The sequence below is a fragment of the Orcinus orca genome, chromosome 5 (genome assembly GCF_937001465.1).
Source record: "Orcinus orca chromosome 5, mOrcOrc1.1, whole genome shotgun sequence".
Lineage (NCBI taxonomy): Eukaryota > Metazoa > Chordata > Mammalia > Artiodactyla > Delphinidae > Orcinus > Orcinus orca.
Genome location: NC_064563.1, coordinates 44,817,921 through 44,843,712, shown reverse-complemented (window position 1 = coordinate 44,843,712; position 25,792 = coordinate 44,817,921). Strand labels below are relative to the sequence as shown.

Genomic DNA, 25,792 nt, shown 5'->3' with positions numbered 1-25,792 from the left:
TTCCCTCCTTTTATTTTTTTTAAAGTAAAATTTATTTTTAAAAGCTTAGCGTTTTTTTAGTTGAATGCAGTGGATCAAAGGAAGGAGTATGGATTTTGTCCGCATCTAGGCTGGCATTCTGAAGGGCAGCCGGGCGTGGCGAAGGTGGCACCCATCAGGATGAGAAGCTGGGAGAAGAGAAGCTCAGAGCTGAGGGTTGTTTGTGCGCCAGCTTCCCTGAACAGGGAGCCTGCTGCCAGAGCTTTCACCTGCACAAATATGGGAAGGGTTTAGTGCTTGCAGTAGCAGGCTTGGACTGGCCTGTCACTGGAGTTTAGGAGTGAATGTGACCTATTAGTAACACTTATTAAGTGCCTACTGTGTGCGAGGCCCTGGGCTGGTCCCTCTTCGCAGACATCTTATTTAGTTCTCAAATCTGTGCCGTGAGGCAGGAAAATGGTCCTGGGGGCTTGGGCAGGCTCACAGGGCAGGGAGGCAGAAATAGAATCAGGAGTCCTAGGTCCAGAACCAGAGGGAAGGTGAGCTGAAGGGCTGGCCCCAGACTCCCTCTCCCAGGGACCTGGGGCAGAAGGTAGGCCTCACCTGGGACTGGTCCAGGCAGAATTACAGCCCTGCAGAGGTCCCAGACTGCCGGACGGAACCGACAGAATAAGGAGGGGCCATGGTGGGGGCTGCTTGCTTCTTTAAAGCTGGGCAAAGCATTCGTTCGTTCACACATTCATTCATTCATTGCGCATCTGTGTAGGGATGCGTGCTGGGGAATCAAGGTGGTGAGACACAGCCTCAGTCCTCCAGGGCTCACAGACCAACAGCTAAGCAAGCAGGCACTGCTTGGCAATGGGGTAAATGTGACAGGATCAGGAAAGAGGCAGGGCTCACCTACCTTGGTGGGGCAGAGGGAGACTGTGAGCAGAAGTGACACTGCGCTGGCTCTTAGTGGATACCTAGGAGCTCTGGAAGTGGGGTCCGGGGAAGGGATTTCCAGGCAATGGGATGGCATCTGTAAGGGCTTGGAGGAAGGAGTGGTAATCATCCTGGGGTACAGCTTGGGGAAGGAGGAAGTGATTAAAATGGGTTGATTCTAGGCCAGTGGTTCTCAACCCTGGCTGCACACTGCAGTTATCTGGGGACCTTTAAAAAAAAATACTGCTGTTCGAGCCCCATCCCAGAGTCCCAGGCATGGGTGTGTTTAGAAAGCTCCCTAGGTGATATCAGCATGCAGCCAAGGTTGAGAACCACTGCTCTGTTCTTTCAGCCCTGGAAGACCAAGGCCATGTCCTATCACTTTGATTTCCCAGCACCTGTTTCAACACCTCGCCCTCCGCTCAGGCATCCTCTCATGCAGGAGTCTGCCTCCTACTCCCCCCACCCCGCCCCATCCAATCAGTCTCTAGCTCCTGGGTGTTGAACTGCTGAAGTAACAAGAAGCATGTTTGCAAGTGTAACAACACGGTTAAGAGGGCAAGTTCAGGCCAGACTGCTCAAGGCTTAGCTCCAGGCTTCCTGGGCGGGGGATAAGGGGTAATGCCCTGGTGCTCCGTGGTGTTGCATAAGTCAGTTAACTGACCTCAGCTTACCTCATTTGGAAGTGAGAGTTAATGTGTAAATATACGTAAAGCTCTTACGTAAATATATGTAAATATATATACATATGCAAAGTGAGTAAATACATGTAAATGAGTGAATACACGTAAATGAGTAAGTATATGCACAGCGCCTGGCACATAGTGAACACTCCAAAAAGCTGCTCTTAGCTGCTGTATTATCGTCCTCATCTTTATTCTCAAATCTTTCCATTTCTCCATGGAACTATTGTCCGTCCTTGGCTTTGGTTGTCAGTAGTTGTGTGTAGGGAGGGAAGATTTGAGAATAACATGAATAGCTTTCCGTGTATTTGCTCAGGGGATCCTGAGCCTGCGTGGGGGGCGAAGCAGGACGGCAGTCGAGGGGAGGGAGTGGAGGGGGTGCACTTGGCTGACTCTGTCCGGGCGCTCATCTGGGCAGCCAGGGGAGGCCCAGGGTGCGCCTGGAGGTGGAGGTCAGATCCAGATTTGGGAGTAGGTGGCCAGCGCTCTTGGGGCTCTTGAGGTGGAAAGAAGGCTGGAAGCGGGGAGTGTGGGTGGAGTGTGGAGCGGAGCAGAAGGCAAATGGAGGACACACGGAGAGGCAGGCGGAGAACCAGGACAGACGGGAGGGCTGTGCGGGCAGGACGGGAGGTAGGGGTCTCGTCTACCCGTGGCAGTCATGGGTCTGGGGCTTAGTGGGCCTTTGGGGACATCAGGGAAAGGATTCCAAACTAGTTGTGGGAACAGAAGCCTGACTGCCGTGGATGGAGGCGCTGAGTTGGGCGTGAGAAAGAGGAGGGAGCATTCTTGGGGATCGCTCTTTCCAGAAGTAGTTGAATACTATAGACTGTTTGTCCTATGCTTCAGGGAAATGGCATTTACACTACAGTATTCTGCACTGTTGTGTCCTTGAACTTTTTGCATGGAGCCTTCTAGACGTACGAGTGTGGGTCCAAGACAGGAGCAGCGAGAGCAGGTCAGGCTGGGTGGGACTTGGGTGACACCCAAATAAAGTGATTATTGCAGCCAGAGTGTGATTTGAGCTCATATTTAAGCCATTAAAGTGTGTTTTATCCAGCTCCAAAGAAAGATAAGCCTTCTTTTCTGTAAACCACGCTAGTTTGGGACTTAGTGAGAATGGATGAAAAGAAGAAATTAGTTGAGTTTGGATCTGTTTTATTATATGTATAATTAAAAAAAAATAGTTCCTACTTTTATTCATTGTATGCTTCTCCTGGCATATGCTTTTTTTAAGGTGAGGACAGCAGTTCTGAGAGCAGTTCTGAAAGTGAATCTGGTGAGTTATCTGTGTATGTGTTTCTTTAATTACAGAATTCTAGTTAAACATAGACACCTTTATTTTTATTTTAAAGTAATGCCCAGATCACTTACATTGCTTGAGGACATAATAATTACTAGTGTCTTTTTTGTGAAGTACTGAAAAAGTGCTCACATGGTAAATAATTGCTAGTTGGCAAGCAAAGTGGCAAAACAGGATGAGCTGAAAAAGAAAGACAGGAAATGGTTGCTATTGGTGAGAGGCAAACATTTTACCTATTCTCCCGTTAGCCTGTGTTTTTTCTTAGTTGTTGTATGAATCTGATTTAGACCTTTTTTTTTTTTTTGTAGATAATGAGACGCCAAAACCAGAAAAAACAAGTGAGTATATCCTTCCTTCCTCTGACTTTCTTTCTTGTTGTTGAAAGGAAGAAAGACGGATAGGCTTTGAGATTTTTAAGTTGCAAGTTGCTTGTTCGTGATCTTTTCCTGTGTAAAATTGGGTTCAACATTGGGAAACGAATAAGCATTTTGAAAATTTGAGCTCAGTAGACTTGGAATACAAAGGATGTGTTCCTGGTCTGCATTGATGCCAAGACTCTGCATGTGTGGTTCTGCCCTCACGGTTCCCAAAGGAGAAGAGATTGAGGGACTGGCTGAAATCTGCATTGTCGCCGCAGTGGCCTTGGCTTCCTTCCGAGGTGGTCGCCGCCCACAGTTTATCACAGAGTAAACTGTTTGCTGCTGAAAATGTTGTACATTTGTGGTTTAAAGTTTCTGGCTTGCTCTTCTGGCTGTTTGTGAACAACTTGGGTATGAAACCACTGTAAAGACGTAGATTCTAAATATAAAATTTGGTTTTGATCTAAAGTTTTGTGAAAGACTTAGGAAAAAAATGTTGCATGACTAAGCTTATATTCTAACTGATTTTATTTTACTGCAGGATTTTTTTCCCCCAGTTCTTAGAATATAATCTGCTTATGAACACAAATACTATAGCATGGCAGTCAGAGGGCTCCTTTGTAATATTTTTAAATTAATGAAGTCTCTTCACTCAGAAGTCCTTCTGTCTTTAATCTAATTCTCTCTGCGGTTTCCCAGCGGAGAACCCGTGAAGGTAATTGTAAGCTCCTTGCAATCACGTTATGTATTGATAAGAACCTGTAATTATTTCTGTATCACACTCGTGGAGTGGATGTCACATTCTGATACCCATAAGGAAAGAATGTGTACCAGCCCTCCTACTTCCAATCCCCTTTATACATTGTAAGGACTATGTCATCCTGCAAAATGCAGTCAGAAGTCTAGCCTCCAGCAGATCGGATTAGGGTAGAAGTGAAGTCAGAAAGCTGTGTATTGGGATCCGGTCTTTGTTGTCCCTGGTTAATAATTGAGTAAATGGCCACAGGGACACAGAGTCCAGAGGCAGGGCCCTCAGGGTCCTGGAAGCCAGGCCTGGACCAGGTTCTCACCAGGGTGGCAACCAGGTGGAAGACATTTGAGTCACAGAGGCTCGAGATAGGCTGATGTTTGGGTGGGAGGGCACGGTCAGTGCGGTCAGACAGGGCACGTGTGGGTCAGGGAGCTGCTGGACCTGGCCCTTGGCCAAATTAGACTCCTGGATGTCTCTGGCACTGAAAGTGGGTGGGCTGAGGATGCTTGACTCTGGAGCCCCGAGGCTATCCACGGGGCTCTCTTTGTTAAAAGACCTTTTATCCTCCACCCTGGGGGGAGAAATCAAAGAGACCCCCCCCCCACACCCCATTCACCTCCATTCTCAGGTCAGGTGGAAGGACCGGCAGGCTGCCCTGGGATGCTTACTTTTCTGTGGGCTGGCTGGTGATGCAGGCCCACCCATCATCCTCATGATCGGATATGCCTTCCACTCATAGGCATGAGCTCTGAGGTCACCTGTGTCGTGTGGATTAAAGAGAAGCTGTGGTTTATGTGTTGGAGAGAATTGCATCAATTTCTCTGCTTTGGCTGGGAGGACCTGGTGGAAGACTCAGTTTGCTGGGTGGTTAGGATTCTCTAACCTCTTTTCTTTTCTCTGCTCCCAAGGCAGATAGGTAGAAACAAAAACATGGGATGTGGATGAAATGCAGTGTAGATCAGCAGTCCCCAACCTATTTGGCACCAGGGACCAGTTTCATGGAAGACGGTTTTTCCATGGACCCGGGTCAGGGGGGTGTGGATATGGCTCAGGCGGTAATGCAAGTGATGGGGACGGTGATGGGGAGCCCCAGAGGAAGCTTCACTCGCTCGCCCGCCACTCACCTCCTGCTGTGAGGCCTGGTTCCTAACAGGAACCAGGGGTTGGGGACCCCGGGTATAGATGATAGCCGCTAAATAATTTAGAATTTTATGATGCTTTTTAGGATAGTGGCTGTGGAAATATGATTGAAGAATTTTGTGGTGCAGGACTTAGGTCAGTATTTAAGAACCTTTGGATCTATAGTATTCTGAGTCCAGAATTCTGAATACTTTTAGTCTCTAGTTTCTATTTCATCTTAATGCTGTTTCTTAAAGCTGGTTCTGTCTTGCAACTCCTGGTTCCTGTACAATGAACGCCCTGATAGCAAGCAGCTTGTGTGGCCAGGGCTGGAGCAGCATCCTGGGGAGAGTCCACACCTTCTGGGCGTTGGTGGTGGCCTAGGACCTTCCACATGTGGTAAAGATGCCTGTCTTACCCATGGGCTCACCCTTCCAAAGCTTGTTCAGATCTTTATAAAACCAAGCATTCAACATATTAGGTCTTATCCCAAGTGAAGAGTTATTGTCTACTTTAGAATTCTTTAATTTTTTAATAAGTTCCACCCATTGCCCTAGCGAAATAATAGTTAATAACAGTTAGCTAGCACTCACTGAGTGCTTGCCGAGTGCCAGGTGCGATACCTACCTGTAATTTTATTTTCTATCTTTCTGGGGGTGGTATTATGTTAATCCTCATTGAACAGATGAGGAAAGTAATGGACAGAGAGATTTAGTGCATAACTAGAGTGCCCAAGCTCATGCAACTAGTGGCCGGTGTAGATAATAGGAAAATTCACCACTGTTCCCTTTCATAATACATTTTTGTCTTCTGGAATTCTAGTCAATCAGAATGTGAGCACTTACTAGGCCCTGGGGTTACGGTCCTCATGAGGCTTACATTCTAGTGGGGAGAGAGACAGGAAGCAGAAACACTGAACTGTATAGTGTGCAAGGTGGCAGGCAGTGCCCTGAAGAAAATGAAGGGGGAAGAGAGGTGTCAGGCAGGCCCTGCTTTGGTCGGGGTGGGGGCATCAAGAAAGCCTCTCTGATAAGGCGACATTTGAACAGAGGCTGCAAGGATGTAATGGAGTGAGCAGCGTGAATATTTGTTCTAGGAGACAGTAAGTGCAAAGGCCCTGAGGCAGGAGCGTGCTTTGGTGTGGAGAGTGGCACAGAGTGACCGGAGGGCAGTAAGCATGGGGAGGCTGATAGAAGCTGAAAGTAGTGGGGAGCCAATGGAAGGAGCCTACATGCTAAATCGGAGACGCTTACAAGACAGTTCCAGTTTAAGTATGCCTAAAATCAGACGTCAACTCCTCTCTTCCTTCCAAGCTTATCTCGAACTCTGTACTAGCCTGAAGGACTGATGCCAGTCAAGCCCTACCTTGGGGATAATGACTCCAGCTTAGTTCCCGACTCCTGGCCACCGTGAAGGGCTCTTCACTGGGGGCTGCGGCTGTCCAGCTGAGACGCTGGCCTAGGTGAGGAGTAACTAGTGAAGAGCTCGTTCATGACCACCTGTGCCTCGGTCCCTTCTTGTCTCCACAGATGGGGAGCTAAGAGAATCTTCCACCGAGGAAGCGTCTAATCAGGGTAAGAGCGAGGCAGTGCCCTTGCCCTCTCGTTTTCTCTAATTCATCCCGTTCTCCCTGTGCCTGTGGTGTGAGAGGAGGATTCTGAGAGAGCTGTTGCTTCCGTGCCAGAAGATCAGCTAAAGACTTAATGTGCCAAAACGGGGTGCATGGAAACTTAAGAGTCGCTTTCAAGCTCGTTTTCATGCCTTTAGACCTACAGCGGGACTCACAAGCATGATGCCTCATGTGGCACTGAATCCACTCGTGGAGATGTTGAATGTATGTTTAAAGCTCCTGTTGGTTGTGACGCTGGAGATGGGGGTTTGAGTGATTTACGCTGTGACTGACTTACGCCAATACATGTGTGACCATATCTTTTACAGTTGAAGAATGGGAGGGTAAAGAATTGCCCACAGATCATTTTAATTCAGGTGTGAACTGATGTTTTCCAAAACAGTCGCATTATTGCTGAGGGACCTGTACCTTTGAATTTTGTAATCTGGTCATATCTTATATATTTATTAAAACAATTTTTGTCTGAAAATGCCGGTCACATTCCTATAAGCAAAACTTTTTCTCTATCATTTAGAATTTAATGAAATCCAATCTCACTGTGAACACTGTAATGCTGAAAATGTAAGTATCTTTTAATTATGAAGGGATGATTCTTTAATTTGCTTTATTTAAGAAAACAGCATTTACTTATAGGTTATATATGTGCTTTTCCTCCAGAAACACAATGAACTAGTGACCCCCAGGCTCCTTTCCCGGGGACAGTTTTTGTAAGTAATTGTGAATGCAGAAGACATATCTTCAGTAATTTAACTTTCTACATAATTATAACCCCAAGTAGGGGAAACACAAAAAGCATAACTAACTTTACACATTTTATGTAATTACTTGGATTGTTTTCTTTGATAATGGTGCTGCTTCAGAATGTTATAGCGTTCCCTTAGTGCTTTCGAGTGACATTAAAAACAAACAATGAATTGAAAAAAAATAATTTTCAGAGGTCTTCTCCTAACCAAACAGGTGTTCTTATCTATCCAATGCAGACTGAAGGTGGACACAGAGGGAACTTACCAGTGCATGGAGACTGGTCTGATATTTGAGGTTAACAGAAAAGTTGACATCAAGTATTGCGTCCTGTCCTGGAGCAAATACGCGGACCTGGTTGTGAAGCCCTGGGTTGTCGGTGGACCCTTGTTTGATGTTAAATGTGACCCAACCTGCCTTACCTCCATTCATTTTCCACATTCCCTCTGCTTGGGTCGTAAGTACTCGTTTGCTGAAAGTTTAGTTGGTGTGTGCGTGTGCACATGTGTGAGAGTATGTGTGCAACCCATACAATACCTGGAATACTGATTCACCTTCATGTGTTAACAGACTGCGATGCCAACATGATGTTCAAAGTCTTACATGTTAAAAGTACTGGGGCCTCGTTAGAATATACTGTGGACCATTCTGCAACCCATGTCAAATGGCACGTGAGCTCTCTTTCTCCTGTGGGACCCGTTATTCAAAGCGAAGAAACAGTATTCCACCACGGCGCTGTGATCCTGTACAAAGCCATCGACCATAACCCATCCTTGTCTTTTCGAGTGTACATAGCAACCAATAATGAGTCCTTCATCAAGGTAAATCAATGAAAGTGAATACTAAGTGTTGAATACTCTGTGTTCAGGCTTTACATGACATCTGGGTGGGTCCCGTCCCTGTTGATTTAAGCGTCACCCACAGCGGGTCTGATTTGGTGCTCGCCCACAGAGGTCATCAGGTCAGTGCCTAGGTGCATGCCAGGTCCTCAGATCCATGGAGTACAGGTGTTTATACATGTAAACAGTGTCGTGAAGATAAGAGATAGGAAAATAGCGCTCCAGAGGTGGGGATGGCACAGACAGGCAGGCCTGGCCTTGGAGAGGGTTGCCTGGTGGGCAGCCTAGGCCATCTGTTCTCTACTCCTTGCTGCTCAACATGTGGTCTGGGGACCAGGGGACCAGGGGACATGGAGACCAGCAGTGGCTGGCTGACATTAGCAGGGAGTTCGTTAAAATGCAAAGTCTCAGCCCCACCCAGACCTGCAGACTCAGAGCCTGCACTGGTCCACATTCCCAGGTGATTGGGACGTTAGAGTTGGAGAAGCACCTGCTCTGGATACACTGGGGAGCCGTTTCAGGTCTTTGGGTCAAGTGTAGGGCGACTGAAGGTTTCTCCTTGGCCTAAAGCTCCGTCAGTAAGATGGATCTCTTAGGGTAACTCATTCCAGAGCAATTTTTTGGATAAAAATTGACCTTGGATTCAACATTCTGGGTTTTGTAGCAGCAAATGTTCATGAAGTACCCAATGTGTTTAAGGTAGCGTGGCCTGAGGGGAGGGGTGTGGATATTCATAATGGAACCGGTTTTCCAGAACACAGAATAAGGCCATGATGTTTAGCCTATTTTCTGCACTGTAGCTATAACAGAGAATTGAATCTCCTTTCGTAGGCTGACTCACTGTCAATACAGTTATAATGACTTAGAGGCGGATGGAGCACTGAAATATAGCAGATAAAGCAGTGACTCAAAATTATACTTTCAGATTCAAAATTAGGGTTTAACAGAATTGGAAAAAAATAAGCATTAGAGCTATAATAAAGTGTACTAATTTATGAGTTATAATTTGAGTTATAGAATTTATATCAAACTACCTACTCCCAGTGGTTTTAGGTTGTAATATTTCCACGCTTTAAAATATTATACTGATTTTAATTAGCAATATGTATTAAAGTATAAAAACTTGATTAAGTAATAGGTTCTTAGTTTCCTCCTAAGCAAGTCGAATATGCTTCCTGTAGTCTCCTTAAAGATAATACTTTCCGTTGGGAAAATAGTCTTTAAAATGGTATAAAAATAATCACATCTAAAGTATAATTAGTATAGCACAGGGCACTCTGCTCAGTGTTATGTGGCAGCCTGGACGGGAGGGAGTCTGAGGGAGAATGGATACATGTATATGTATGGCTGAGTCGCTTTGCTGTGCACCTGAAACTTTCACAACATTGTTAATCGGCTATACTCTAATATAAAATAAAAAGTTAAAAAAATGTATAATTAGCATTAGATTTGGAATAAGTACTATTATTTGATGAACTTTATATTTTTTTTAAAGTAAAATCAATTAATTAAAAGAGCGTTATTCCACACTTCCTGGGAAGCTGGGGTAGGGAGCTGATTATATCAGCAGATGTAGAGAAGGATGCCACCAGAACAATGGGGAGTGTGGCATGCATAAGGCAGGATGTCCTTCCTGGCTGGTGTTTTATTTTTGCACCTTTCTTCTTGGGTTGATGTTTTTCCTACGTAGGAAGAGATTTCCTTGAACTCTGCCTCAGGAAACCTAAATTTCATGTTCGGCTCTACAGCTGCTTTATCAAGGGAGCTTGGGCCAAAGGTTACATTAACCTCTTGGGGGCATTCGAACATTACATGTAAAGTCAGTGTCCCCTCTAGGGCCATGTCAAAGGGATAGTTGTGAAAATAAGGATGGAAACAAACTCTGAGTAGGCTGGAACCATGTACAGTAAAAGAGTTGCTTTCTGTTCACACGATGGGCATGTAGTTAGTAATACAGATGTGTAATGCTAGTGCTAATTTACTTTTCTCAGATTCTTCAGAAGCAGATTTTTTGGTGCCACACAGGGTATAAGTGTTGCTTTTGGCTGTAGTGCTTTCGCAGGAAGATGTTTGGCGATCTGGGTGCCGGAAGTGCAGATCACAGGCAACTCAGCCTCTCTGTGGCTTTTTTCCCTTGTGAGCACTGTGAAAGCTACTCTCCCGCTGTCGTTCTGTAGGAGGAAGTGAAGATAATGCAGCTGGCACATGCACAGCCTGGCTCTTAGGTCTCTGACAGTTGTTGCTGATGGATTTCGAAACCAAAACCTATTTCCTCCTTCAGGATATTTCCAAGTCTGTAAAGCACTCCTCTAAGAAATTCATGAAAATCGACAAGCCTCCCGTTTGCCAGAAGTTGTTGCAGAATGGGAAGAAGTACAGGCTGATCAGTGATCCAGAAGCTGAAATCACCCCCGAGGTAGGTATTTTAAAAACCACCTTGGAGTAGTAGCAAGGATGTATATTTCTTAGATATGGTGTTTTGAAGATATTCAAAATAATGCATTTTGTTTTCCTTTTTTATTTCCCAGTTTCTAAGAAGGCAGTTGTTTTGCTAAACTTGTTGTTTATTCCAAAAATGCAGTTGAATTTCAGGATTTATCTGCAGTCATTGGAAAAATAGACTATCCAATCTCTTTCCCTTTAAAAAGGTTTTAAATGTTCTTGCATTTTAAATTAAATTCTTCAAACAATGTTAGCAAGGGATATTGGGCTTTTCTTACTGGAAGGCATTTGAAAAATAGTTATGAGGACAAATTGTTGTTAGATTTGAACTATTCACTGTACACACAATGACATTTGTAAGTGATCTTGGTTTCTCGGAAATGACTTAGTTTATTTTTAAAACTTATTTTCATTATGTGCTCTGAGCATATGCCACAGCTTCTCTAGTCTGCATGTCTGCATGGAAATTCCTTTTGTACACCTCCTTTTGTTTGTTTGTTTGTTGTACAGTTTATGAAAAGTTGAAAACATGTTTTGATTCCATTAAATTAAAATGTGAGCCAAGAGAGCTAATGGCAGTGGTCCATGTTGTACTGTTTTATTATATTATTAGGGGCCTCGTGCCCTGTAGAAGCAGTCAGGTTGGTCAGACAGTCTTCTATAACCTTCCTTCCTTTCCAGTTTCAAAGCGTCTCTCCACACCCTTTGAACCATTTGAGCCTTACAACAACATGGCTGAGGAAACTAATGTGCAAAGCAGGTGGGCGATCTGCACACACCTGGGCGTTGGAGGGCTCGCCCAGGGCCCCGACTGCCCTTGGCCTCTCAAGCCACTGTCCCCACACTGGGATCTGAGAGGCTGATTCTCAGCCCTTCTAAGCTGATCAGGCCCTGGCAGATGGTACATCAAAACAATCACGAGAAGCAAACGGCAACCTTGTCTGGGAAGTGGAATTAAACTAGAAGGGTGTGCTTAGAGCAGTGATTCTTGGCCTTTGCTGCATAGTGAAATTCCCTGAGGGGCTTTAAAAACATTCCGTGGCCTGGGTCCCACCTCCAGAGATGCTGACTTAATTGGTCTGGGAATGGCCTGGGCATTGGGCTTATTAAAGCTCCCAAGGTGACTATAATGTGCTGCCACGTTTAAGAACCACTAGGAGAGGGAATAATACATGTTGAATGGATGGACGTGCCCAGCAAGACACCGAGGGGGTCCCAGGAGTTCATTCTTACAAAAGATGTTGATAGCTGGAGGGCTTTAAATAGTCTACGTTCTGTTAACCACATTTCTGGCCAATAAAATGGGGATAATCTCCCAGGATTGCTATAAGGATCATACCAAGTAATGGTTTGGAAGCACTCTGAAAGTTATCAAACTGTGTAAATATAAGGTGTTATTAGTTTTAGATGGTTAATGATTTGCTTAACTGACATTGATCAGAAGTGCCTATTACCAGTCAGCTTGAGATAAGAGCTAAGAATTAAAAAACAAATAAGTCACAGTCTTTTCCCTCAAAGTGAGAGAAATACTCCATTCATGAAAAGAAATAATTTTAACATAATGTGTTACTATAGAGATGGGTACGAAGTGCAGTGGGTCTCCAGGAATGCTTTTCACATGGGTGATGTTTGTTCTGGGTTTGAAGGGTGAGGGATTCCCCGGAAGAGATGAGCTTTCCGAAGCTCTCCCGGAAGAGGGGCCGCTGGTGTCTAAGTGAGGGGGCGGGGATGTGCAGTTGGGCTGGAGGCCCCAGGATAGTTCTGGAGAAGCTGAACGTGGAGGGATTTAGGAGGAGTAGGGCCAGGAGAGGGTGCTGTCTCAGCTTTGTAGGCCCTGGTGACTGACCCTTAGAAGGTTGTGAAGATAATACTAGTGACTTGGAACGGAAAGGGTGGGGGACAGGTTAAGACCATTGGTTTGTGATGGTGATGCCCAGTGCAGGTCACTGATAGTTTTTAAAAGATGTATTTCTCCCGCCAGCCTTGCTAGCCAGCCTGGAGAGCAGCAGAGGAGGTGGAAGGCAGGAGGCAGTCTGTGTAGTGGTTAAGAGCTCACACTCTGGAGTCACGAGGTGTGGATTCAAATTCCAGTTCCGCCACTTCCTAGGTGTGGACCTGGGCAAGTTCATATGCTTCTCTGGGATTCTTTATCCATAAAATAGCGATACGAGGATTTGTTGGGGGACGGCGGTGTTCAATGAGGACACGTGGACAAAACACTGCACGTAGTTCTATAAACGTGGAATCAACTGCAGATTGGAGAACGATCTAGGAAAAAGATGGTGAGGAGTTTAAAAGCACCTAGGATAGGGTGGCTGATGGGTGAGCACAGGTGCCATTTGGGAAAGATGAAACGTTGAAATCAGGAAAGGCTGAAAAGTTACACTTTAGAAAACTAGGGCCACGGGACTAGAAGCTTCAATGAGGTAGAAAAGCATTTTGGAGTAAGCGTAAGGAGGGATTAGAAGCAGGAGAGTGAGAGGATGTACGATTAAGGAGTGGGATTTCCAAGGTCAAAATTTCAGTGAGCATTCAAGCACTAACCCTTCTCATTGCCATTATTCCTTATCTGACATCTTATGTTGTTAATTAACACAACTTTTAAATTTCAGAAAATCACGTTTGTTTGTTTTTTTTAAAGGAAATTGAATTTGTGGATGGTTCACTTTTAAAATTGAAAAGTTATAGTGAAGTGTATTTGGAGCAACCAGTGGAGTTTAAATTACTTTTGGTTGAAATGGATTCCGAGGAAATTGTATGGAAAGCAAAACTGAGAGAGTGTGAGTGTTTTGTATCTTGAATTAAAACTCTTTTTGGGGGTTGAGGCGGGGCAGGTGGCCTGGGTGGAAAAGCAAATAGAGTAGTTGTCTGTCCCATCACTGTAATATTAAAACATTCGATTAAGAGAAACAGAGGCCCCAGCTCCTGGGCAGAAGTGCCGGCTCTCCTTCTCAGGCACCCACCGTCCAAATCCCCAGAGTCAGTGGGTGCACAGAGTCCATATTTGCTCTCATGTCTTTATACTCCAGAAACGAAACCCAGTCTAATCAGTTTGGAATTCTGTGCTAGTTTAAGCAGGAAGCTCTTCTATAGGTGTGACTCCTGTTCTCAATATTATACCCTTAAGTTAGCCAGTTTGAAACAGGCCCTTTTATCCAAACTACAGTTACTTAGCTGGGAAGAGTCCTAGTTGGGACTGTGTATTGGGGATTGTAGTATTTTTGCTCGGTATTCATTAATATGCTCAAATAAATGAACCTGAAAGATGTTACTTTTTAACCACAGCGAATGCCACGGGAATAAAGGTATTTAACGTGTAGCAGCCTGAATGACAGATGTTCTTCTAGACTAAGCCTCTTGGCAATTTTAAAGGCCACTTTTTAAGACTTCTTTTTTTAAACTTACTTAATAATATTCTGCATTGTAAGATGGTTCTGGTCTCCATTATTTTGGCGGCCTAAGCTAACAATGAACTGAAATTGCCCATCACTATTAGGCATCTTCACTAAAGGAACCTGCGGAAGGCCTGCCTGACACGTAGGCATCGGTTAGAGCAGGGGCTGAGTTTCACATGGGGCAGGTGGTGTCGAATCACAGGTGAAGTGTCCAGAAAGGACCCCTCGAGTACAGAATGATAATACATCTATGAGATTCTTTTACGTGGAGTACATACAAATACACTTAAAATTTAACGATGTTTATTTTTATGGCTTCCGTCTCCATATGGCACGTGATGCCACTGTTCTATTTACGGTAGTTGTAGATTTAAAGAAATACGGAGCGAATGACATTTCACCTGGCAGATGGGTATGGCAGATATCACGACAGTGGTGTGTGGATGACTGAAGTCTGGGAAACACTTGTCCCGCAGGATGTGTTGGAAGGAGTACTTGTTATTTATCTCAAGAGTTCAAGCCCAGTGCATTTGCATACATACTAAGTTAAAACCCCAAACTCATACTTGAACTTGAGAGAGGTTGCCGAGACCCTGGGGTTTCAGGTGCTTTCATAAATCGATTGCTTTACTTCCAGTTTCAAAACCATTTTTTCCAATTGCTGCTTATTGTAATTTAACAGGTGACTGGGTTCAGCATGATCAGAACCCGAACATTTCGAAAAGCAGCACAAGTGGTGAGTGCTCGTCACTGGACGTTAAACTCGTCTATACCTTCCATCCACTAGGATTTTAATTCTGCTGTGCAAATACGGTAACGTTAAGGATCTGTTCAGTGTTCCATAACTCTTAATCATCGGAACGACCTTTGAATCCATTTTCAATTTGTTTCTATCTCAATGATGATTTTTTTAAAAAGAACTCTAGTTTGAAGATGGGTAGATAATAAGGACCCTAAGGGAAAGCCAATGTTTTGTTTTTGTTGTTGTTTTTTAAAGGTAATAGGCGGCGAAAGATGAGTAGCAGCTTACCCGATGAGGTGGTCTATGATAAAAGAATGAAGCAGATTGGCACTTCAGGTTTGTAAAAACGTCATCCGTGGCTGAGTCGTTTTCCCTCGTCTTCCCCATTGACTTTCATGCAACACATGTGCTTTTTGGGTCAGTCCTCCTGGAGCCACCTCCTAGGTGTGCGGGCCCTCCCAGATGCTTTCCCCCTGTGTCCCAGCTCCTTAGGGCTGGACAAGGGTCCTTCTTGGTCTGCCCCAGCTTACTTTTCCAGCTTGACTGCGCACTCCTCCCCTTCCCTCGGTGAAAGTAGAATGGAGGGCCAGGGGAAGCTCCTGCAGCCCGTAGGGACAGGGGCCGTGGCCTGTCCGTCTGTGCATTTTCGCATAACACTGAGCCTGCAGCCTTTTATGTAGAAGACAGTGAATATTCATTGAAGGAGTAAATAGTGAATGTCCATGTGTGCACTCACTGGCCTCAAAGTTATTAGCGACTTCTGGGGGAAGGAGCCGCCAGCTCAGTTATTGGAGACAAAGGTCAACTTAATTTCTTCCAATTAAATGGCAGAGACCAAGGCTTGATCGTTGTGAAAATACAGTAGAGATTTAAACATTTAAAAACAATACTCCAAGGAGCCAGAAGATGGAGTATGTACCTCAAAATTCAAGTCCAGCCAGAATTCACAAATTTAAGTGAAAATACCCAGACTCAAATTATATGAGACAAGATCTCAAGGCTTTGGGGGCCTCACGTAACTCCCCAGATTAACCCTTTCATCAAAATACCGTTTATTCTACCACTGTAAGAAGGTACGAATCTCTAAAAGCAGATAAACTCTCTATAGATTAAAATAAGATATTCTTCACATGCTAGAGCAGGAGGTTGTGAGGATGACATATGTCTGATTTTACTGTATGTCACTAGAGAAAAGTTTATTGTTTCTATTTAATGAACATCAAAATGAGGCTCTGGAGTTATTTTAAAAGCTAACCAAATTGGGATACAATATTTTTCCAGTTTTATCGAGATATAATTGACAAAATTGTGTATACTTAAAGTGCACAATGTGATGTTTTGATGTATGCATATATTGTGAAATATTTACCAATCAAGTTAATTAGCACATCTATCATCTCACATAGCCTTTTTTTTTTTTTTTGGTGGTAGTGAGAATGCATAAGACCTACTCTCTTAGCAAATTTCAAGTGTACAGCACAGTATTAATTAACTATAGTCACCATGCTGTGTATTAGATCCTCAGAACTTACTCATTTATAACTGAATGGGAAACAATTTTATATTAAATTGATATATAGGGAAAGTTTTTTTCTTGCAATTATTTGGCTATTTAAAATTAGCTCCAACAGCAAGTAACTAGAAATAGAATTAAAATGATCAAATACTACTTAGAAATTAAGATTTCCAACCTTTTTAGAGGTGACAGTGTAGTAGCAAATAAATTAATAAGATTTACTTTTTTTAAAAAATCTTTTTATTTTATATTGGAGTACAGCCAATGAACAATGCTGTGATAGTTTCAGGTGCCCAGCAGAGGGGCTCAGCCATACATGTACATGTATCCGTTCTCCCCCAAACTCCCCTCCCATTCAGGCTGCCACATAACATTTTGGGGATGGTCCTGAGAACTTACTTTTTTGACAGATCCCGTGTATCAGGAGACCACTGTGGGGCAGGGGCCATCCTTCAGAACCCATTCTTCAGTCTAGAACGTTAGAGAGGAAACTGAAGTGCGTTAGGGTCCAATACAAACGTTAGGTTCACTTTAACAGATTGGCTGTAGATGAGTGAAAGCGTCACGGTCCTGGAGGAGGGGCAGGAAGGATTCTTCCTCCCTCTTATTCCTTTCTGATGTCACCTCCAGTGTTTGTAAGGCCTTGAGGATCCTTAACCGAGACTCCGTACCCCATGCGCTTTGCTGCACCGTAGCTTAACCAGCTGAAAAGTGGGAATGTAGAAAATCCACCTTACTGCTAGGGCTGATATGTTTTATGGGGCCAGTGGTTTCTACTGGCAAACATATACCCTTCCAAGATTATGACACTGTTTCTTAGTGAGCAACAGGTATTACAGATACCGTCCCCTGGCTTTTCTGTGGAATGTGCTCTTTCCCCTAATGCCAGGAGATGGTGGAATGGAGACTGCAATTCATATCTCTTGCTGTTCTCTTTATTGACCGCTAAAGGTAGCATTTTGTATGTGGTGTTAACACTTAGATGAAGTTGCAGAGCTGGGCAAGGGCAAAAGCTGTATATGTTTCTTTTTGAGCCACATAAATTATTTTTGGTGCCCGATTTTTTTTTTTTTTACTCCAACCTAATTTGTGCTGCTTTATAAAACAATTTCATTCCCTGAATTATTGAATTATCATGTGAGCATTATACCCCAGTTTAATGTTGTATGAAATTGTTTCCTTTGGTCCTTAAAATAGTTGGGAAAGCAGGGATTTTTTTTGACACTTAAATATATATATATATATATATATATATATTTTTTTTTTTTTTTTTTTTTTTTTTTTTTCTGTATGCGGGCCTCTCACTGTTATGGCCTCTCCCGTTGTGGAGCACAGGCTCCAGACGCGCAGGCTCAGCAGCCATGGCTCACGTGCCCAGCCGTTCCGTGGCATGTGGGAGCTTCCCGGACCGGGGCACGAACCCGTGTCCCCTGCATCAGCAGGCAGACTCTCAACCACTGCACCACCAGGGAAGCCCGACACTTAAATATATTTTAAAAGCAGTTATTAAAGTTTCGAACCATGGTTTCTTTTTTTATATAAAGAGAATACGTTTTCATTGTAAATGGCTATAAATGAAGCGTTTAGAGGAACAACTGAATTCTTCATGTGCTTTTAGATGGCGTGAAGACTAAAACCTTGTTAACAGACACTCAGTTGATTAACCTTGCTGAGAAGTTGGGAAAGGAGTGGGTAAAGATTGCCATTGCCAACCTGAAGTTGAAGATTAGCGACATTGATGCTATCCTGGAGAAGAAAGAAGATGTCACGATCAATAAGTTTAGGATGCTGAAGAAGTGGCAAGAAAAGGAGCAGAGCAACGCCACAGCTCAGAATTTATGGAACTGCTTGAAAAACATCAATTCAGTTGAAGTCCAAGATGTGCTGAAAGGTAAGCAGGAAGTTATCTTAGTCATCTACTTGAAATCAAGCTGTGTCTTTGCAAATAGCAAATTTCTATTATAGCATGTGTTGCTTGTGTATTTATAAGCTCGGGTTTAGAGAACTGTGCAAATGCTGTAGCAGTCAGCATGTGGGCTGCCATAATCTAAGTAAAGGTGACTTGTGTATGCAGTCAGAGGAAGTGTTCAAATCCCATCTCAAGTGCTGGCTAGGTTTGTGACTAGGCAAAAAACATTTTTTTTTTATTGAAGTATAGTTGATATATAATATTATATGTCACAGGTGTGCAGTATAGTGATTCACAGATTTTACAGGTTATACTCCATTTATAGTTATAAACTACTGGCTGTATTCCCTGTGTTGTATGATATATCCATGACTAAGCAAATTCCTTACCTGACTTTAAACCTCTATGTTTCCATCTGTCAAATGGATGCAAAACCCCAGTGTCCTGGGTCTGGTGTGATAACGAAAAGAGGTACTGCTTGTAAAGCTCCAGGCAGGTAGTGAGGCTCAGGCAGGGACCTGACTGGTAGCATTCATTGATCCTTCTAGGCCTTCTGTGGTGCTGAAGCAGTGCTCCAGGAGGCCACTGTGTGGCACCAGTCAACCTCCAGCAGCAAAGAAGGGAAGGGAAAGAGCAGAACCCAAGAGAGAGCTAAAGGGAGTTGTTTCTGGTCTCAATCCAGAAAACCACAGGGTTCCTTCCTTTGTTTTAAGCACTTCTTTTTTTGTGGCTTGACTTACTTATTAGCACATTGTTAGAATCAAGGTCAAACCAATTCACAGCTTTGATTATTATATATTGTTACCATGATTAACAAATGTGGTGTTACTTCTCAGAAGCCTCAGCAAATCAGAGAGAGGTGTTTATTTGGAATTCTATTTGGACTTTTGATTCCTTAAAGAATGTAAAAGTGTGTCAGCTCCCCAGAAGCTTATATGAAAAGTAAAAGTCTGGGGCGGCCAACTCTCAGGATGCTGTCAGGTGTGGTGGGCAAGCTTTCTGAACTCCCCCACCATTGTTTGGATGCAAAAGCTGCAAGCAGATAGAAGAGCCAGTTTTTCAGTATCAAATTTTTCATTCTTTTTCTTGGGTATGTTGAAATTATGTAAGTCACTGAGGCCCACATGTGGAAATCTACTTATTTGCATTTAGGCACTTCTGCCTCTTGACGGTCTGGCCTCTGTGCCGTGATAAGGAAATAATCACAGCCTCTTCCATCAAAGGAAGGCTTGGAACTCTATCTCACAAATCCTGTAGAATGGGTTGTTATTTTTTGTTTTCTTTTTCTCTGCTGTTGACCTCACTAGACGCTTGACTTGCTGACAAGGGTTTGTGACATTTTTTAGCAGTGAAGGGGATCGTAAAAGCTTCTTAGTCCATTCCCCTCGTTAAATAGGAGAAAAATCTTCTGTGAGTTAAAAACAAACAAACAAAAAGCCAGAGATTTACCAGTGTTTTATGCCCTCATGTAGCCAAAATGTCTGGCTAATTGGCTGAATTTTGTTTTTTTATCGGGACGTTTTAGTATCTTGTAACTACAACCTTAAAAAATTGTACTGGTTTATCTTCAGCTCAGGAAAACCCAGCCACGCCCAGGAATTCTTTTTTGAAATGGACAAGTGACTTTCTTTAAAAGCATGTGCCCTTCCCCGCCCCCCCCCCCCCCCCCCCCCCCGCAACAATGAATCTCTGAATTCATTTCTCTATTTTGTTAGGTTTCTTACAGGAAACGTGAAGTTTGGAAGATGAGCTGAAAAAGGAAGCTTCAGGAACTTTTACCTGCAAAGACCCTCGCCGTGGTAATTGGGTGTGGACTCCGGAATCTAGAGCTGCACAGCCTGTGGAAGCAGCTCCTTCCACAGGCTGCCCACAGCTCACATTATTCAGGGGCAAAGGGAATGAAAGATTTGGAAACCCTGAGGAAGAAAAAAACCTCTGCAATATCAAGATTTTTTTTTTTTTTGGTACCTCCCACTCACACCTTCCCACCCGCTTCCCCACCCAAACAAATACACTTGCAAAGGGTGCTTAAAATGACGCAACGCAGTCAGGTGAGAAGTGCGATAGTTTTCCTTTTGGAGTCTGTGAACTATGAAATATATATCAAGTGTTTGAAACATTTTTAGCAGTTAAGTGTTGGAGTACTTAAATGGCACAATTTCGTTTAGCTTTTTTCCTAATGACATTAATAATAAAGAGAGGTTCCTGTTCTTCTGGCTCCCACGCAGTCAGACACTTATGTGCCTCCAGGTACAATATGTCTTTTTATGTGGGGTGTGATTTCCATGTCTCACATTACTAACCAGTCTGGCTAGTGGTCTGTTAAAGCATTAAACCAATCATGTCACCTGGTCCTAGGGTGATTAGAAAGGAATGTAATCCTCTCCCCGTCAGTGTTGGTGCAAACCCTCAGAGATGATTGCCTCATCTCACTGGGCAAGTTCTGCTGGGTCCATCTTCAGAGTCCCTGCAGGTTCATCAACCTTCTGAAATCACCAGACCAAACACTACATTTCTTGACTTTGGCCCCTGGGTCATTTACTTTGGGGAGGGTTGGTAGGTGGGGAGCACAGGAATGCCACTCAGAAATAGCCTTAGCCAGGACCAAGGGAAAACTGTCATCTCTTCTCAAAGAGGACTTGCCCCAGGGAATCATGGGCCATATTGGCTCTTGTTAATGGGTGAAATCTTTTTTTTTTTTTTGGTATGTATAGAGACTGTCACTCTCCCAGAATTATGCATGTGGTGATTAACATTTTGGATATGTTAACTTATTTGAAGAAACTATAAATTACTATTAGTCTCCTGAAGACATTAGCTGGAGAGTAAAATTCAATCTCAATGAATTAGAGAAACACACTTTAACTATAGCTTTGCCTGTGAAGAACAAATTGACTTTATAGGAAAGAACGTATTTGTAATGGTCAGGGATTCTGTGGAATTCAAATCAGTGTCACTTTATGAGTTTTTTTAAAAATTGTTCTATATATTATAGGAAACACATGGCGTTTTAACCTTCAGAAGTGTAAAATACTTAAAGAACTTGAATCTTTTAAACGTTTATTATTTTTTATAAGTTGTTTTCCAAAGAAAAGCATAATTTCAGAAGTGCTTTGTATATAAGCTGCTTTCCTAACAATTTCCAACCTTTTTCCTACTATGGATAAAGGGAAGAACAATAAATCTGCATTTGTACAGTGCTAATATGTCTTCTTTGTATTATTATTTACTGACACATTACTTTTTTTTTTTTTTTTTTGGCGGTACGCGGGTGTCTCACTGTTGTGGCCTCTCCCATTGCGGAGCACAGGCTCCGGACGCGCAGGCCCAGCAGCCATGGCTCACGGGCCAACCGCTCCGCGGCATGTGGAATCCTCCCAGACCAGGGCACGAACCCGTGTCCCCTGCATCGGCAGGCAGACTCTCAACCACTGCACCACCAGGGAAGCCCGACACATTACTTTTTAAAGCATCATATTCCTTGGTTACTATTATCTTGGCTGTTTGGGCGTTAGTTGGTTTTGCTCCCAGCCCCAGTTCTTGGACTGAGGCTGAGTGAGTGTAAGCCAGGGTAAACTAACCCAGGAGATTGCACAGATTCAGGAGAACCTGCACATCCCCTAACCCTTCTCACTCCAGGAATGATTTAGAGTGTGTCGCCCCGCCGCCCCGTGGATGGGGAAGTATGTTTTTATGTAAAACCAGGCGGATTCATAATTAGTTCCTTACTTGTGCATCTCTGTTAACAGGATTTTTCTGCATATTGGGGGCACGTATTGTTATTTTTTTGGATTGCTTTAGGGGACAACCTTTCTTCCCTGCTTCATCATGTGGAAGTGTGTTTCCACTCCATTTTCTAAAGAGGCCAGTGTATTTGCCGATATTTAAGAGTGCTCTCACGAGGACAGTGGTTTTCAGCGGTTGGCCCAGCCTGTTGCGGTTGCTGGAAGTCCTTCTTGGGTTGAAGCAGCGCACCGTTTGCTGAAGGTGGGGATTCCAGACTGCTTGGGAATGCATCTTTTCCAGCCCACATTCCAGGGCTTGAGCATTTCTGTTAATGGCTCTGTGGCTGCTGATACTAAAACAGAGGCCCTGGGGTTGAATTCTGAGTGCAGAGTTCTGAAGTTCTTCCTGCTTTTGTAACTGGGACTTCCAGCCTTGAGCCTCCAGAGGATTTAAGATCCAATTTATTCCAATCGTGATGTAAATTTCCGGTTAAACACCCTGTAGTTAGGCTGCTATCTTTATTCTGCAGAAGTACATTCTTGCCGTCTGCTGTAACCTTTGGCACGAGTTTCATTTTTAGAAGGGGGTCTGATCTATGCATTTATAGCAGTGTTTTATTTTCAAGCAAGTTGAGAAATCTAAAAGATGGTTTTGTGACTTATAAAAACTGAACTGCGGGGAGGGGCTTGGCTGAGTTCTGTTCTTTCTTTAGCTGTAGGAGCCTTTTGTGAAAGGAAATCTCACCTGGAACCTGCATTGGTAAAGCGTTCAGAAGTGGAGCTGCTCTGCTGGGGGGTTTCTGGGGGCTGATGAGGGGTCATCGAGGCACCCTGCTGGACCCCTGACCCACTCCTGTCGGGGGCAGCGTGAGAACCAGCTGATAAGATGACTGCTTGGGTCTCTGGGAGCCGTCGTCCAGGAGTTTGTATCTACGATGTCTGCAACGGGAGGTAAACCCCTTTCCAGTTCACCAGTGACGGATGTTTGGGCGGCACCTTGCTCCTGAAGGGATCGCATAATGCCAAACCATAGACATGTAAATTATTTAAGTCAACAGGCTTGTGGAGACCTTCCAGCCTTCCTTTCCCTCTGCAATGATGACAGCAGATGACAGCTGATGCTCCATCAGCCTGTGTTCCAGAAGAGAACCGTGAGAGCAGAGCCCCCAGCTGATAAGCAATGAGCATGTACCTCAAGCAAGAAATAAACCTTTGTTTTAGGCCAAAAAACCAAAAACAATGAATGAATTGTTAATGAATGTTGGGTTTTCCCCCATTCTAAGCATGTATAGTGGTTTTGAGCCGAGCAAGCACGTGCATTTTACAATTTTTAACTTTTTTTTGGTAATTGGGAATAATTTGATTTTTAAAGACTAAAGACTTTCTTATGTATTCCTAGATTAGGAAAAGAAATGAGAAACGTGTGGAAACCCATGAAGATTTGCCTTTCTCTACCATCTTTGAGTGCTGGGGCCCGAGTACACAAATACTTGAATAACATGACATCTCCTGTACTTGAAGCTCTCACAGTGTAGTGAGGGAGAGAGGAGAAGGATAAGGAACTATGATGCTGTTTGCATGGTTACGATGAGTTACTGTGTGACCTTAATATGAGAAGCAAAGGATACTGGGGTTGTGTGCATAGGCCAGAGCCAGGCCGCCTGGGCTCAGATCCCAGCATCTGCCACTTACCCTGTAAGTGTCTATGGCCTCTTGGTTTAGTTTCCTCAGCTATAAAAAGGGGAAGGTAATAGCACCTCCTCCTAGGGTTTTTGGGAGGATTCTGTGCATTTGTGGTAAACACTTGTAGAAACATGCCTGGCACTTAGGAAGCACGGAGTAAGCATTAGTTCCTATTGCTTCTGAAAAAGGTTACGTGAGTGTATTGTCTCTGATGTTACATTGATGTCATAATTTATACTCATAATTTTAATATACTCAAAGATACATACATGCAACTAAAGTTTTTGACTTGTTCTGACCAAATACATTTCAAGCGAAAAGTTGATACAATTCAGTTTTTGGAAAATTGTCATGGGGTTTTTTCTTTTTTTTTTTAACATCTTTATTGGAGTAAAATTGCTTTACAATGGTGTGTTAGTTTCTGCTCTATAACAAAGTGAATCAGCTATACGTATACATATATCCCCATATCTCCTACCTCTTGTGTCTCCCCCCCGTCCCACCCTCCCTATCCCACCCCTCTAGGTGGTCACAAAGCACCGAGCTGATCTCCCTGTGCTATGCGGCTGCTTCCCACTAGCTAGCTATTTTACGTTTGGTAGTGTATATATGTCCACGCCACTCTCACTACGTCCCAGCTTACCCTTCCCCCTCCCCATATCCTCAAGTCCATTCTCTAGTAGGTCTGTGTCTTTATTCCCATCTTGCCCCTAGGTTCTTCAGGACCTTTTTTTTTTTTCTTAGATACCATATATATGTGTTAGCATACGGTATTTGTTTTTCTCTTTCTGACTTACTTAAAAGTTTTCTCAGCTCAGACTACTGCAACAAAAAACTGCAGACTGGGCGGCTTAAACAACAGACGTGTGTTTCTCACAGTTCTTGAAGTTGGGAGGTCCAAGATGAGGGTGCTGGTGGATTTGGTGTCTGGTGAGAGCTATCCCTGGTTTGCAGCAGGCCACCTGTCACTGTGTCCTCACATGGAGGTTGGGGGGAGATCTCTCCAAGTCTCTTATAAGGGCACTAATCCCACTATGAGGGCTCCATGCTTATGACCTAACCTCGTAAAGGCCCCGTCTCCTAATACCGTCACACTGGGGATCAGGGCTTCAACATATGAATTTTAAGGGAACACAAATGTTCAGTCCACAGCGATATTGTAGGTGCACTCTGCCTTAAACTAGGAAGCCACAGTTACGCTAGCTAAAACCAAATGTTTTGTCCTTAAACAAGGACAACGACCGCATGGCCCAGGGTGACATGGCCAGTGGGACTCACGGTCTCTGTCTGTGCTGGCTTCAGACAAAGCTGGTTTTCTCCCCTCCCATGTTTTCTTTCCTCCTTAAGGTGTCTAAGGCCCTTGTGCATCTCTTGAGTTTTCCCAAACCCACCTTTGGATGTCTGGCCAGACCACTCCCCAGAGCTGACCCCTTTCCCCAAAGCTCTTGGCTCTCAGTAGGGCAGCTGTCAGCTGTTTTTTATGTTAATTCTCTGATTCAGTCATTTTTACGTGTGAGAAACACTTAAACTGTTTATTTCCTTTTTTAAAAAGTAATTTGTTATCAAATGTCTCTAGTAGTCTAGGTCTGGGGCCTGTTTTTAGGGGGGACCTCGGTCTCACCAAGTTACTTTGCTCCCACCCTCTGTTCTGGAAAGGCAGGACCCTGCTTTTTTTGCTGTCGTGTCTTGCACCAGATGGCCTCCTCTGCTGAACGCCCCGGATAGCTGAGTGCCCTGGAGGGACAGGGCGTCACTGAGGTCTTCAAGCAAACAGTCTAACAATTTAAAAAAATTGGTGTTCGGCACTGACTAGATGCCAGCACTGTACTGAGTGATTCAGTCCTCACAAGAGCGCTGTGAAATAGGGGCTACAGTTTTCTGAATTTCACAGATAAGAAAATAGTAGCAAAGAGGCTTTAACCAATTTGGCCCGGTCACCAAACCCAGAGGCTAATAAACATTGTCAACGATGGCTCACGTTTATTGTGTACAGATTATGTGCCAGGTGCAACGCTAGTGCTTTGTAGGAGTTGCTCCATTTAACCCCTGATCAAT

At 43.9% G+C, this 25,792-nt stretch overlaps 1 protein-coding gene across 1 annotated transcript in view; it reads left to right on the top strand.

Moving 5' to 3' along the window:
* CARD8 (caspase recruitment domain family member 8) overlaps positions 1-21,533 on the top strand; it is a 37,597-nt gene extending 16,064 nt beyond the window's left edge. The window contains exons 5-17 of the mRNA XM_049710283.1: positions 2,821-2,862; positions 3,195-3,224; positions 6,645-6,689; positions 7,260-7,306; positions 7,403-7,452; positions 7,726-7,943; positions 8,057-8,307; positions 10,607-10,741; positions 13,409-13,547; positions 14,845-14,898; positions 15,160-15,240; positions 18,039-18,311; positions 20,045-21,533. Of these exons, the coding sequence (XP_049566240.1) occupies positions 2,821-2,862; positions 3,195-3,224; positions 6,645-6,689; positions 7,260-7,306; positions 7,403-7,452; positions 7,726-7,943; positions 8,057-8,307; positions 10,607-10,741; positions 13,409-13,547; positions 14,845-14,898; positions 15,160-15,240; positions 18,039-18,311; positions 20,045-20,064 (1,385 nt within the window). The 3' untranslated portion in view covers positions 20,065-21,533. The remainder of the gene's footprint in view (positions 1-2,820; positions 2,863-3,194; positions 3,225-6,644; positions 6,690-7,259; positions 7,307-7,402; positions 7,453-7,725; positions 7,944-8,056; positions 8,308-10,606; positions 10,742-13,408; positions 13,548-14,844; positions 14,899-15,159; positions 15,241-18,038; positions 18,312-20,044) is intronic.
* Positions 21,534-25,792: the final 4,259 nt, after the last annotated feature.